The following is a 15,774-nucleotide window of genomic DNA, read 5'->3' on the forward strand; positions in this document are numbered from 1 at the left end:
TAGCATCTCAAATAATTCAATTTCCCCTAATTTGATTGATTCCCTTAGCAAGAGTAGGAGTGGGAGCGGGGTGGGCTGGGGGAAAGAAATCTTAATTTAAAACCATTGCATTTCTAATCAAACATTAAAACCAAGAAAAAGACCCGGGCTGGAGAAAATCTTTTACTCGCACTTTTCACGCTAATTGAAAAAGCAAACGCTGACGGGAGCTCATATTAAATAGCCGCCAGTCTGCTTTGGAGCGAGCTGTAAAAACAAAACAAGAAAAACAAGCTGCTGTAATGACTGATGTCTACTCTTTTGAAATGTTCCAAGTACCTGTACTTTCTATTTGTATAAATACATTCTCCCATCTTTGGGCTGCACGGATGAGTGTTAAGTTGAAAACACCTTGTGGAGACATTGAGTGTGTGAGTGGCAGGCAGAACCGGCAACTGGCGAGCTGCCACAGATAATAACATCTGAAATAAATTTGATGTGCGCAATTCAATCTGTATGGAGAAAGAGAGCGAGCGAGAGAGAGAGAGGGCGAGCAGTGAACTTGTAAATGCTATCTGCTCATCCATGGAATGAGGACTGACACGACGGGCCCCGCCAAATAGATTGCGCAATTAGCGGCCTTTTGTGGCGTTTGGATGCGTGGAGATCGTCACGCTCCCGCAACGTTTCCAATTCCCAGTGTGCTAACTTTTATGAAAAGAAGAGACATTGTGTTAATTATTCTTTGAGTTTGCTGCGATTCTACAAGAACTTGCCACTGCTTTATGTTAGAACTACAGTGGAGGTACATTTATGAAGTGCAGTACTCTATTAGCAGACAGGGGGCAGTCTATAGTAACATTGAACATGATAAGGGTGGGGGGGGGGCGCATACAAACGTCTTCATTCCCCCCCCCCCCCATTTTCTAATTTAACTTCTTTTTCTATTAAAATTCCATTTTGTCTATATGGGTGCACTCAGTACTCACTTTATAAAGTACAATTTCTGAGCCGATGTAAATATTGCTGACACTTTTTGAGTGACACTGTCATAGATGCATTGCGATTCCATTCATTCCCACTAAATCATAGTCAGAGACGTTTCAAAGACGTTTGATAGTTTGGGTTGCATATTAGAAATATCTGTCAGTATTAAATCCCTACATGCAGTTTGTTTGTTTATGCAGTGTGCACTGTATCTTATGTTTAAATATGTAATGAATATATATAATTGTACTTTATTTGATTGCTTGTTCTGTATAAAGAACACATTTATTGTTATTCTATTTCAAAACTATAACGACGCAGTGACCCACGAACATACTGGCACAATATTAGCGCGTCAAGTGTGCGATGTCCTGTTTGCCTTTTGAAACCCAATGCAGAATGCTTGACTCAACGTTTGATCCCTCCTCCTCCTCCTCCTCCTCTCGCCCGTCCCCTCCTCTCTCTCTTCCCTCCCTCTCTTCTCCTCATGGGTGCACATTTCCATCCCATGGCCCTCTCTAGGTGATCTAACGCCGCCAGTCTCCAGCAGGTGTCCAACATGGCGAGCACGGCAAGCGGATCTCTCGCTCTCTCACTGGCTTTTGTCGTGATTTCAATGGGCTTCTTCCTCAAAGGTAAGTCATCATGGATTTGTCATTGCCATGTTGACGACGCAGTGTCTTAAAAAGAGGGAGCGAAAAAAACATATTCGGGAGAGCGCAAAGCTGGGGGGGGTGTTGGCACAAGTTGTTTGCGCGCAGCGCTGGCGCACGAGAGTCCACTGGCTTTTCGTCATCGTCTTTCTTATCCGCACTCTTCCGCGCCGAGGTTGAAGTCCGCGACTAAATAGCGCATGTTAGGGCTTGTGCCGCATCCCGGCCGTCAATTCGGCGTGGTTTTTAAGCGTGTTGTCAAGAGTTGCGACGCGATGTTGTGTGCTGAAAGTAGCGCACAAATATACGTACGTGCAGCAAGAAAGTAGCGCAGTTTGAATCAAGTTGAACGTCCTGCAATATACCATAAGACTACAGCCTTAACTGTGCACCCAGGCAGGAAAACACGCATTGCAGCTGCGTTTTCACACAACGTGTCCTCCTTTGCGTGTGTGCGTGCGTGAGTGTGTGAGTGTGTTTAACAACTGACATGTCTGTGCACGAATGCATGAAGCAGAGCGCGCACTTTCACTGGCTGCCTAGTCGTTACCCTGCCAAAGACCTCCCCGGTTGCAATAGAGTTGCAGTCGTCGGTGTGTATCCGTGTGGGTTTTAATCTGTGTGTGTGCGTGTGTGTGTGTGTGCGTGTGAGATACCCCTGCTGACACCGGTGGCGCATGTATAGCGGGTAAAATGTCAGCATGCTGCTGGGTTCGATCCTACTCAGCGGTGTGTTTTGTGTTGTTGCTGCTGCTGTTGTTGTCACTTCCTGGCTTGTGCAAAAATGGCAAGCATGTATGTTTTTTTTTTTTTTTTAATATTGCTTGTGTACGTGTGTTTCAGGCGCTTCAATGGAAGCGTGGGAAAATGTGTGCGTATGTGTATGTTTCTAAAAACGTGGCAAAACATCAGCACGGTATTTTCAAGGTATGGCGATTGAGCATTAGACATTCTGCTTCTTTGTTGTTGTCAAAACGCAATAAAATTCCTAAGCGGCTTAAAACGAGCATTTTTGGTTGTAAGTCATTCTCGAGGTGATGGCAGAGCAGATTGGAACTCTGTTGCTAACCAAAACAGCAGCACCAAAGATGTCTCTTGCATGAATGTGTACGGTGTCAAATATGATCTTGATTTATGTGACTGCGCTAGCATAGACTTTGTTGTTATTATTATTATTATTTCTGAAGTGTTGTTATTGTACTATGTTCATGTTTACACGCTTTTCCAGTCCTGCTCACGTCTTTATTTCTCCACTTTCACTTGACATCAATTATCACAGGCTTGGTTGACTAGTGGTTAGCGTGTCTGCTTCACAGTTCTACAGTTCTGGGTTAGAGTCTCAGGTAATCCATATTAACGACGTCACCATTCGGTAAATAGCTGGAAAGCCATGACACATTGCTTCAATCTCAAAATATGTATAAAACCAACAAGTACGTTAATCAATACAGCTTTCAAAAGTGAGCACTGTTGAATTTTTTTTTTTTTATACAATTGTCTCACGAGCGTAGCCGTCATCCTTCAGCTGTCTGCACGTAACGCTTGTATTTCACAGTTGTTGATTGTATTATGCTTCCGATTGGAGTGGAACCGCATTCAGCAGTGTCTTACCCCCGTCCGGGCGTTAATTTAATTAACCTCACAGTCAAAGAAAATAATGTATTGGCTTTGCGTCGCGCCGCACAGTAAGTGGACTCGTATTCGGACCTGCGCCAGCTGGATGCAGATGAAAAACAACAACAACCAATGCCAGAGGTGGCAAAAAAGTACTCACACTCTGAATTTACTGTAAGAAGTACACATAGTCAACTCAACTGATTTCACAACAAGCAGCAGTGTTGCGCAGAAGGTGCTGTCGTAAACAACCCGTCTTAAAAACGCTCTGAGCTGCTTATCGCCACCGCCTGTTGAATTTTACATCGTGATTGCGCTTTGTGTATTCAAAACAACTTTGCCTTGATGAAGTCCATTTAGCTCATTGCTAGCAAACAATAGAAAATGCCATAGATGTGCTAAGAAATAGCATTTTCTGGCTTTATAAGCTTTTCCGGTATGTATCCGCTTTTGTGCTCAAATAATGAGCGAGAAAAATCGACCGAGTATTTCTACTCCATTTCTTCACTGGATTACGGTAGACAAGATTGCTAATCGTGAGTCGTCGCGACGTGTCCTCCCCCGGCGTATTAGACGGCTTCATGTGAGAAAAGGTATTGTCGCTTCGAAACCATCCGTCAGGCCTGAGCGATGGAGAAGTGGATCAATGCGGAGCTGTCACTGAGCCCGCGGGCGCTGCTGAAGGACAGCGTCTCAGAGAAACAAAAGGAAACATACAGTTGTTAGTTTGGGGGGGGGTTGCGGTTGGCACGCTCCACTCAAGGCAGCCCGCCGCCGCTGCCGCCGCCGTCTGGCAGCCAGCAGTTTGCCAGCGTGAGTGATCGCTCGTGTCCGTCTCCCTATTCTGCTCCCTCGGTGATGATACAAGTGTTGAGATCACTCAGATTGACTTGTTGTTGTGGCTCCCGGCGGGGGGGGGCTCCACACATCGTATTAGAACGCACCGTGACAGGATTTTTTTTTTCTTTCCGTAGTCTCCTTTTTGATGACCTCTCATTGATAAAAAGATGGGTGAAATTAATGACGATTATTTTCAATCAGTCAGTGTGTTTGTCAGTCTTCCTGTCTACCGGATTGTCAGTTGGTCTGTCGGTTGGCCGGATTGTCGCTTGGCCGGATTGTCGATGGGTCTGTCGATCAGTCTGTCCATTGGTTGGACGATCAGTCGGTCCGTCTGTCTGTCACTCGGTCTGTCGATCTGCCCATTAAATTGAAAGCAAGTGATTTCATTTTTAACTACCGTACTCTTTCATTGGCTTGTCAAAATATCGATTCTAAGGGAGGAAGTGATCAATGAATCAATGTATTGCTGCGTGGCCGATTAATAAGTCGGGAGACATTTTCTAACGCCTTTATGGGGGGTGCGCAGACGTGTCAAGGAACTATTCAGACGAATGACAAACTGAAATACAGAAATAGAAAAGTGTGCTTCAAGGTGAGACCTGTTGACATGTGATTTATTTCGTAATTTTTCAATAATTAGATGCAAATTAATAACTTGGATTCTTCCTTAAATGATGGCTCCTCGAGTCAGTTAATAATTCACACACCTGACTCCATAAAAGGACTCGTATTCTAGCAACGTGGTCAAGGATGATGATGATGATGATGATGATGATCCTGCACTTAATGGCCCATCGATAGAGCCCACGCGTGAGCCCTGTGCATTAGATCACCCCAGTACATCATTTGTAACAATAATTCCCTCTTCTATTTAAAGAAATCGAATTTATTGCTCATTAAATTTACATTAAACAGCTTAATAAGCCCCCCCCTTACTAATTGCTAGATAATGCATGGCTCTACTTAATGTGCTGCTAACTAATCTTATTATTGGAAGGGAGCTTCGCATGGAGAAGTGCCACTGACTGGATACTTGCTCCGGAGTCATTTAGGCCACTTCCTTTGTGTTCATCACACTTGACATGGTGGCAAGCCTTTCCTCTTGTTCTGCTTTGCTTCCATGTTTACATGAGAGCTAACCAACTTGTGCTGAGCCAGGTCGAGCTGAATGACTTAAAAAAAAAAAAATCTCAACATTTTTCAATTGACGAAGCAAGTAAACTTTTCTAGGTAATTTTTGTGTTGATTCAACAAAAAAAAAAAATATAAAATAAAATATTGAAATACATATAAAATACAACGATAAAGCCAAAAAATATGAAAATAAAATTTAAATAGGAATATTAAATACAACAAAACAAAATATAAAATATCAAAAAATTATATTAATATATATAAATAATACATATTAAATTCGAAGAGAACATTTCTCACTAATCACCTAATGATCCCTCACAGCACACTGGTTGAGAATGACTGATTTACACCATAAGTGTGTCTGTACGCTCGCGGTGAAATCCAATAAAATTGATCAGGGCCGCAAAGGTTTCTGACCTCTCAAAGCAAATATGAAGTTTTCAGGTCGGCAATGGTAGCAAGCTCGTTTGCAAAGAACACTTTATTATGTGGTGGGGGTATAGAGTCCTTGAATGTGTTCTACCTCCTACAAGGTCAGACAAGTGCCAACTCGGGTTAACTCTGAATCACGTCTTCAGTCAAATAGAACGAGAAAAAAATGGCGCGAAAACCTTGGGAAGCATCTCTCCGACACGTTGAAATGTAGACCGGTCAATTAGGGCAAACGGAAGATGACAGAAGCCTCCATTCATAACTCCGCCGTGTTAATGAGGAAGCATCAATAGCGCATTGTTTTTCCCGCTTGCTCTCACCCGATTGGCCGCGGTCGCAAGAACGCTAACAATCGGAAGGGCAAACTGGCGGCTTCTGAATGGGACATAGACAAGACCACATTAGTTTGGCTGATGGAGCAATCACAAGCCGCCTTTAACTATTTTCCCTCTTCCTTGTGACACACTAAACTCAAACTCCCATCTGGTTCGAAAATTTTAAAGAATGATTTCCGCGCTTTGCGGACGTCCACAGTCTTTGGGCGCAATCACGCCTCTCGTTGAGCGGATGGACCACATTTCTCAGCGTCATTCAATCTCTGGCTGCCACTTGTCGCGCCAAAATCACAGCTTCGTCTAGACGGCAGGTTGTCGGGGCTCACAGGATACAAACTCCCCCGCTTATTCAGTGGCGGGGGCATGATTTGAAAATTTAGCAGTTTTTCGGATCTTATTGGATGGCCAAAATAGACACGTTTTCTCGATTGATTGATTTTTATCCAATGTCGAGCCCAACTCAGAATTATCGTTCAGCGTTTTGCTTTTATTGTCCCTTTATTGCCTCTTATATGCATTATACGCTTTGCTTACTCTTATTCCACTTTGTTTTATGCCCAGCTAAAACCAATATGCACCATTGCTTCTGTCCAAATGAATGTAGAGTCGCCTTGACCTTGCGCTCGCTTGCTTTTTTATTTTTTTTATTTTTTAACCACGGTCGTAAATGTTTCTGGCACAGGCTATCATTTAATTCAACGGAACCTTTGCATTACAGTCGCCTGGCATGAGTTAGGATGATAGCATTTGAGTAGGCCTGAACTCTTCATCAAATTCAAATTAGAATGCAATTTTCATATCACTAAGGCTACAATACTGGGGGGAAAAAAACTGTTACAGTCGCCTGGCATGAGTTAGGATGATAGCATTTGAGTAGCCCTGAACTCTTCATCAAATTCAAATTAGAATGCAATTTCCATATTACTAAGGCTACAATACTGGGGGGAAAAAAACTGTTTTGGTTGTTTGCTAGGCTATATTTTACATTTATGTATATCACAAAATTCCTCCTCAGCGTTTAATCTATGTATATGTACTGTATGTATTATCCAGTACAAAAATTCAAACGGAGCACGCCAATGTGTGTTTAATTAAAGCAGAAAACGTGGCAAAAATCAAGCTAGCAAACTTTAGCGCAAAGTTTTAAATCACGTTTTGAATACACCGTGTAGTTTTCTTTTATTATTTTCCTTGACAGTAATGTTTCAAGAGGGAGCAACATTAAACAGCTAGAAGCCTTTTATTGAAATTTTTTTTTTCCACTATCTGCTCAGCTGCAAGTTTAAGACCAATTTGCTGAGCCCTGTTAACTGTTTTAAATTGTTCATATAATATGTCTCCTTAAAAAAGGAGTCCCTGATAAACCTTTCCACCGCCTAATAGGACAATAATGTGCCACAGCTGTCACTTTCCGATAAGAATAAAAATGGAAAATGGAAATCAATTTGTGTCCCTGATTTATATCTCACTGAAATTTAAGGGACAGGTACTGTGTTTTTTTTTTTTTTTTCTTTAACACATCTCCAGCTGGAGTGCTGTTTGCCGATGCATTTATGCACACGGAATGAAACGTTATTCCCGCACGCAGCGGGATGTGTGGCAAAACACGGCGACAACTTTAGAGTAGCCCCCTCCCGGCGCATTACGATTCCTTTCTCCTCCTTCCAGACACACTCTAATGTTTGTCAAATTTTATTTGAACAGCACATTCAGGGATGGGACGAGGTGGTGGTGTGGGGGGGTTCAGCAATGACTCCGGCAAATGCAATAAAGTAAAAGCAATATTCCGAGAATAATCTTTTGTGTGTTGTTAGCAGAAGTGCTACGTGAGGCGCCGACCGGAAAGATTTTTCATTACCGATCAGACGACGGCATGTTAGAAAATGTTGATTACGTGCGGAGTCAAAAGTGATGTCTTCAAATTGAGGAGTCCAAATGTATCTGTTAGGATTAGAAAAAGAACTTTGAAATGATTTGTTTGTTTGAATTGAAGCTATTGTTCCATTTGGTCGGTTGGTGTTTGTCAGTCATTATTTCTCTTCTTGTTAAAAAGTTAAGCCCGACTGATTAATTGATTGGCCTATTTATTTCGCCGGTAGTAGCGCTTTTAAATTTGGCTAAAATCGACCATTTTTGTTCCATTCTTTTTCTGCTCTGCGTACCTGAGCCGTTCCACCATCACCCTCAAAACAAAGTTCCAAAGGTGTAGAAAATCTAGTTGTAAATTTATTTTATTCAAAATTGTGCTCAACTCCTTTTCCCTAACTATATTTTAAGCTCCCTATCAAAGTAACAACGTTCAATAGTTTATATTCAAGGTTTATTCCCGTTTCCCATTCAAAATGTACAACTTTAGCATCGCATTAGCATAAGTTAGCGACGCCGCGTTACAACTCGGATAAAATAAATCGAGTTACTGCAGTAGGAATTGAACCTGGCTGTAGGCTGAGCCACTCTTGTACGAGAAATAAAAAAACATGTCTTTTCCATAATATATCCCCTTTAACAGGTTTTTGCGCCGCCTGCCTCGGGGACGTCACGCTCCTGATTTCATCCGCATGACGACAGACCGTCTTAATTACTTTCGGACGTGGCGCTCCAATCCGTCTTTGTCAGGCTGATCGGGAGTGTGCAGACTGGGAGCCTATTGATTATTTCTCATACTTGAGTCATTGCAGCGCACACACACACACACTCCAAGACACACACACGGGAGGCAATAGAGCTAATGGAAGGAGAAAGTCAAAGTCACATTGTTTACATCGTGGATGACAGCTAAATGTATTTGGGAGGAAATATGGGCCTGATGTGCTGGCTCTCAAATGGAGCTGTGTTTTGTATCTAACAAGACGCTGCCCAAAGCATCAAGCAGTGAACTCAAAACATGTCATGTTCGATCTATAAGGGGACTGATATGGATGCGTTCGTCCGTGTAGAAAAATCCCAAAATATCGACGTTATGCCTTTACAACATCAGGCGGAGAGACTGAGCAGATAGGGAGCAGCACTCTGTGGCAACCCCGGACATGAATAATCAATACTGTACTTTATGTGCGGACTCTAAATATTATATAGGAAAGCCAAGGTGGCTGTATTTATAGTGCGTTTCGTACGCGAGATAACAAAAACAACATACACAGCTAGCAGTAGCAGTGCAGCTAGCAACAAAAAAATGTACACATATGAATAAATAACGGTACGAGTCGAGATAGGCCTGATCTCAGTCGTCACCCAGACCTAACCTAGTCTTGCTTCTGCTGTTTACAAAACACTTGATTGTTCTCTTTGTTACGCTTCTAAAATTAGATATAAGCCCACAGTGGTTTGGCAAGTAATTGGAGGCTAATACCGTCCCCAAATCATCACAAGTTTTTGTTTCTATTTCCTTTCTTCCTTCTGGGGGTATTTTTGTTTGGTCCTGCTTAATGAGCTATGGGCTTTAGAATAAATCACAGTTGACTGCAAATGTTTTTGGTTGCTTTTGTTTCCCGTCTGGGAGATTGACGCACTTGTACAAGCGATCGTTTAGCTGGATACAAAGCGGGTAAACTCGACAAAGTTTGTTTGGTTAGCAGGTGTGGGAGAAGACGTGTAGCCCACAGTACGGTTTGGAATTTCTTTTTTAATTCCGTATAGTTGGGGCCCGACTTGTAGACTTTCGCCGCATCACAGCCGCTTCACGTCGCCGTGTGCAAAGTATCACCTCGGTGCTCTCAACTTTTCGAGTGCAGAAAATGAACTTTGCTCGGCTCTCATGCTGTTTATCGAGCGTATGGATTTTCTCCCTGCGAGGCTTCGCGTCTCGGGTTGGTGGGGGAAAAAAAAAAAATCCGTCTCTCTTGTGTAAACTGCCTGTCCGTTGGTTGTAAGTGCTCTGTGCTACCGCCGCTCACTCGCGTGTGGGTATGAAAGCTGCTCGTTCTCATCGTCATAAAATTCCACATTTGACACATTTACTTGTTTTTCTCTGACTGGAAACGGACTCACGCCACTTTGTCCTCATTGTGTTCTTCCTCTTGGAAGAAGCTGCTTTATTTCCGCACTATAACGCATGCTAGTCGGTACTGTACTTGATGTCGAGTACATTCATACATGTCATGCCACGATGGATGTCATGTCCAGAGAGAGTCGAACCAGGCCCAAACCACTCTCGCTAAAATGCCCGTAATGGCTCGCGTTGTTATTGAAGGCTCGATATTGCTCGTCGAAGCTACACTCTAGCGTGAGAGCATTACCTTTGAAAAGTGTAATAAAAGGGAAAAAAAATGATCAGGACTCAGCACATTAACAGAGATGTATTTATTAGCGAATGCATTTCATCCGTGTGTTTAGCGGAACCATCTTTAAAAACACCCGAAGGGACGCTAGCTATAATATTCCGATACCGCGGTGATTGCTAACCACTATTTTAAATAAAGACAACAAGAATAAAATCATTTTACAACTCAAGTCAGGGAATTACAAATCCCCCGGTCTGGCTCAGGAAGGAAGATGTAAAACGCATCAATACATGTAAACAGGCCTCATTAAAAAGAATCGCTTCTCCAGACCTCATAAAGTGGCGGCATATTGTTATTGGGAGGAAGCTCGCGAGTGGAGTTAACGTCTATGAGCACCAAAATGACATCCATCAATTCCGACATTTTATTGGAAATGGTGGATGGGCTGCTCGCGAGATGTAAATGGTTTTGTTAGCGGGCGGCTACGCTTGGACGGGCCTGGAGGTGCGCTGTGACAGAATGAATGGCTTTGAGCTGCAGGCTGCTGTATTGCGCTCCATCAAAATATCAGTCAATGTGTCACTCGGGATTCATGGGAAAGTTTCCCCATCGAGTTAAGAGTCCGGGTGTCGTCACCCTGTACGCCGCGCTATTCGTTCTATGTTTTATTTTAGACTCCGCCCCCACCGAAAGCAAATATGGTGAAGGAGCATTGAGCTGTTCTGCTGCACTTAATTGGAATGAATGTCATTTAGGTCTAAAAAAATGTCCTCCAAAATCATATTCATGTACTGTACGTTCTTTTCCTAAGCTATTTTTTTTATTTCCTCTTTTTAACGATTGAGTTTATGAATGCTTTTATGTAAATCACATTGTGTATGAAAATGCGCCGTTTAAATAAATCCGCCTCGCTTCGTCTACCGATCCAACTACGGATTATTCCGACTTTAAAAAATGTACAACACGCATTCTATTTGTCACCTTCATCAAAACATGTTGTAAAGTTGGAGCTGATTGTTTCTCACCGGGAGAGCGCCGACGGTTCTTTTATTCTCCAATCACGTCGGCTGCCAGTTTAACTTCCCCTTCAGAGTGACGTGACATTGAATTGCAAATGACAGCAAATGTAAAAGTTTTTAACAAGGTGTGACAGCAACCCGAATCCTCCCAATTAACATCATAATCCATTCTGATTTGGTGCCAGGGGAAAGTGGGTGAAATCCCTTTGCCGGCGTTCCGCGAAGATGCTCCGGCGCTCGCTCTGGTGTATTTGCATGCGGCTGTGTATCATTCTGACATGTCGGCAGCGCTCTTCTTTCACTGTATCGCAGCCAAGATTTATTTAAATAGCGGCCTCGGCCCAGTGGAGGTTAACTCTCCGTAATCCGTCAAAAATGTTTGATTTCAGATTTTTTATTTTTTTTTTTCAGAAGGGATGGACGGTTTTGGAAAATCTATGAGCTAGATTGAAACTGCAAAAACAGACCGGCCAAAATTAAAAATAAATTTAAAAAAAATTAGTAAAACTGAATTTTTTTTTTTTCATATCTCAATGTTGATTTGAAATCAATTAATTCTCCAGGCCTTAATGTTCAGGAAAAAAGTTTCTCAGAGGCGTCAACTTGGCGTAAACAACTCAAAATCTTCGCAACGGATCTCATTTGTGGCTTGAAATTGTCATTCTCCTCTCACGCCATTGTGCGTCTGTGCCTCAGGCAAGTAAATCGAAAAAATAAATAAATAATGAATTGTCTTCCAATACAAGGCATGAAATGAGTGCTAAGGTTCATTACAAGGTGTGACGGATCTATTTTGATTGGTATTGTTGTTTTTTTAAATTAATTTCATTTTGGTTACATTTCTGCACCGTCATAAATTTTAAATTTGATTTTAACGCTCGCTACGATTTCAGAATGCGGAACCCGCCTTTGGTCCCCCTGTCGTTATACATTACAACATTTTTTTAATTTTTTTTTATTGGTGCTTAATGTTAACATACTTGACTTTAATAGGTATGCATAAAACATAAGCTAAAATGTTAGTGGCCGACGTTGAAATGAATCATTTGCGTCTGTCCTTATCTTTTGCTTTAAAAAAAAAAAAGTTGGTTGAACAATTAATAAAAAAAAAAGCTGCAGTGTGTCTCCATTTGCTACTCCGAAATGAAGACAGACGGCTTTCAGTGCTCCATTTTAATGGCGTTAAGTGCACTGTGTGGGGCGAATCCGTCTTTTTAATGTTTGTACGGGAGGACCTCGATCGCGGCGGTTTTGACAGTTTCAGGTTATCGTCGTTTCAAACAGTATTTTTTTGCCGTACTTAATATTTTCCATTTGATTGAAGGACTGATTTTTATTTGGGCTAGAATCTAAGTGTGTATCATTCATTGTGCCCATTTAATGCTTCTAATTAGCCACAAAGGCTTCAATTAGCAATATTTTCACCTTTTCGGGAGAGTGAGAAGAACACTTTTTTTTTCTTTTCAATTCTGATTGGATGCCACTTAAGATGGCGTTTGTCATTTGCGCAAACTCGGCAAAAATAAATCGTGAAAACAAGTGATCATACTTTAGCCAGGAGGCAAATTTTGCAGTTGAGGAAGTTTTGCTCCAATCTGTTTCCTGATGCTTTTATTCATAGCTCAAATTTTGACCTTGTGTTTGTGCGTGTGTGTGTGTACGCATGTGTATGTATGTGTGTGTGTGTGTTAGTAAGACGAGAAACGCTTTTTGGCATCTGGTCTCAAGGTCCAGTGAGGGACCCAAGTGGAAAAATGAATCAAGCAGCATTTTTAGTAGTTAAGGTCAAAACTTTTACCCCTTAATTGAACTTTGGCTGAGCTTTCTAAATGTCAGACTCCTCAACCTCCACAACTTTGAGATCACAATTACTGATTAGATTTAATTTTTTGTGTGTGAGCAGTGCAAACAATTTGTGCTTAAATTGTGCGTATGTACATTTGACACGCAAACATGCAATTCAGCAATAAATTCGTCCCGCTCGATGTTTGTTTGTCTTCCGTCGCAACAAAGCGATAACCGCCGCACCTTTGACTCTGAATTTTGTCGATAAGCCGATGAAACAGACGGCGTCTTCACGGCTACGCGGATGCCAGTCAGCGGGTCGGCGCCTGTCTGTCAAGACTTTATTCTAATTGCCGCTGACACAATTAGCGGCCTGCTGTCGCTTGTAACGCCGCCGGCGCCGCCGGTAAACAAACTTTTAGTGTGACACGTGTCTTGTTAAACGCATGTCAGACAAAACCACGGCGTGCATTTAGCCACGCGTCGCTCACCTCTGCATATTCATCCGAGCCATTTGCGGCAAAACAAAGCTATTTACTGTCGGCCATTCCCCCGAACAGTTAGGCCATCAGCGATGTAATTACCGAGTATTAAAACGTCACCGTCGTCGGGATGGCTAGCAAGTTCCTTTCTTTGCCGCCCAATCATAATCACCGTTTATTTACGAGAGCCGCCAGGCTTCCTTTTTCCGACCAAAGAGGAGACGTGAAGGTGACTCTTGTGGCGTCAGAGGCTTTCAGACAAGCTGTCTCCTCTCAGCCGGCCTTTTAAATCATCATCACTCCATCCGGCTGTCGTCGTGACGTATCGCCGTGGCTATATTGGCGCCGCGCCATCGCTTGTTTAAACGGTGGACAACTGCGGCGTTGAATTAAGATTTTGCTGTTTGAGCTTGACCCATACAACCTGTTGGCTATTGTTGAGAAACTGAGAAAAAAGTTTTTCCCTCTAATGAGAATAATAACCAATTTTGACATATTGTAGAACAACATGAACGTCAAAATATTCTCTGGTGATTTCTTCCCATGGTGCTTTTTGTTTGTCTCAACCACTAAGTAGTATTTGTGTGAAGGTGTGTGTCCGTATCAGTGTGTGTGCGGCCACAGCTGGGTATTATCTTGGCCCAGATTGTCCTTGGACCCCCACGTCTCCGTTATAAGCCAGGCGGCAGCCGCCACCATAGATCATCGCCCGCTCTTAAGGCACTTTGTGCCGCACGCCGTGAAAATCGCTCTAATCCGATTCCGACATGATCGACGGCAAAGCGTCACGGCGTTTTATTGAGACAATTACACACTCATTACGCATATGTTTGACAAGTTTGCCCTCCTGGCATTGCCAACGCTCACAATTAATCACAAACAGCGGCGTGACAAAAGGAGATAATGGAACGATGAAATATATATCCTGGCTGAAGATTAGGTGATATTATTGATGGATGGCCAAGCGGGATGTCAGAAAGTAGCCGTCTTAACTTGATCTATGACTGCCAAGAATGTATTTTGGGTCACTTTTGAGGCCGCCTTATTTCGTCGCTGAACGATGTTCCAGTCATCCTTATCAGTCTGGAATTGATAGTATAAGATTTTTTTTTTTTTCTGCCTTGGCCCCATGCCAAAAAACAAGCGTGGTTGTATTGTGCAGAGGGGATAAAGAAACATCTTTATCGTGACGGCGGAAGGGAGTTGTCTATTTGAGGGCGGGGTTTATTTGTTATGGAAGATTTGGCTCCGATGCATGCGCCACATTCACTGATCTGCACACGGATGGGCAGGTGTAATATGGCCTCTGTGAGGGCAAATATTTTCTGGGCTGGCTTTGTGGGGGCTCACCTTTGTGTCGCAGTTTCTTTTGAAGTAGGGCCTCAAGTGCAAGTTGTCATGGTAACGACATCTGTAAACAGCAAAGGAGCGCTGAGGATGATGAACTTGCATGAGACAGGGCCACCCTCTCAAAACAGGACAATTTCGAGGAAAATTGGTTTCATTAAGTTGTTTTTTAATTTTTTTCATATTTTAGAAAATTATTTTTTTTTGAATTAAATAAATTTAAAAAAAAAAATATATATATATATATATATATATATATTTTTTTTTAAATTTATTTAATTAATATATATATTTTATATATATATATATATGCCTTGCCTTAAGGTAAAATTCCAATAACAGATTAATTGAGCTAAAATCGAACTAAAAAAAATACATAAATAAAATGACTTTTTTGGTTCTTTAACACTAAAAATAATTAATTTCAAGCAGAATATTCAACTGCCCTTCAGCAAGAAGCTGTTTGTACATCTTGTATGTCTCTTTACAGCAATTGACCCACCCACAGACCAATTCAGCCTGAATAAATTCAGTTTTGTCATTCCGTCAGACTTTGGTTCGATTTCCAAAGGCTCGCCATCGCATCGAAACGATGTCAGGACGACCTAAAACACTTTCAACCTCAATTGAGCCTAAAGCGAGACGAGCGCGGCGCGATTTGCAATTACGCGAGGGAGACGTCGCCTCTCGGTTCAAAGAGCAAGTCACAATCATGGAGAGTAACAAAAAAGCCTCGCCGTTTAAAAAAAAAAAGAACTTGTCACCTCAAGGTTGCGAGTGGCGAGGCTTTGTGCGGCAAATGAAATACTCAAGAAAGACATAAGTCTCATTAAGACCCATAAAGGACATCCTTAATAAAATTCTCATTCTGACAAGCAAAGAGCTCTCCAGTGATGGCTGATTAATTGTCCGCGCAAATGAAAGCATGAGAAAGAGCCGCC

The 15,774-nt window shown here is 42.2% G+C and overlaps 1 protein-coding gene across 5 annotated transcripts in view; it reads left to right on the plus strand.

Annotated features, from left to right (window-relative positions):
* Positions 1–15,774, plus strand: part of cadm1b (cell adhesion molecule 1b) — a 106,267-nt gene that overhangs the window by 5,770 nt on the left and 84,723 nt on the right. Inside the window, exon 2 of one of the 5 annotated variants that reach the window (XM_037267321.1) lies at positions 1,489–1,601. In XM_037267321.1, coding sequence (XP_037123216.1) covers positions 1,526–1,601 — 76 coding nt within the window. In that variant the 5' untranslated portion in view covers positions 1,489–1,525. Of the gene's footprint in view, positions 1–1,428; positions 1,602–15,774 lie in introns of those variants that run through there. The other 4 variants (XM_037267324.1, XM_037267323.1, XM_037267320.1 and 1 more) reach the window with 4 other exon arrangements.

This window comes from Syngnathus acus, chromosome 13 (genome assembly GCF_901709675.1).
Source record: "Syngnathus acus chromosome 13, fSynAcu1.2, whole genome shotgun sequence".
NCBI lineage: Eukaryota > Metazoa > Chordata > Actinopteri > Syngnathiformes > Syngnathidae > Syngnathus > Syngnathus acus.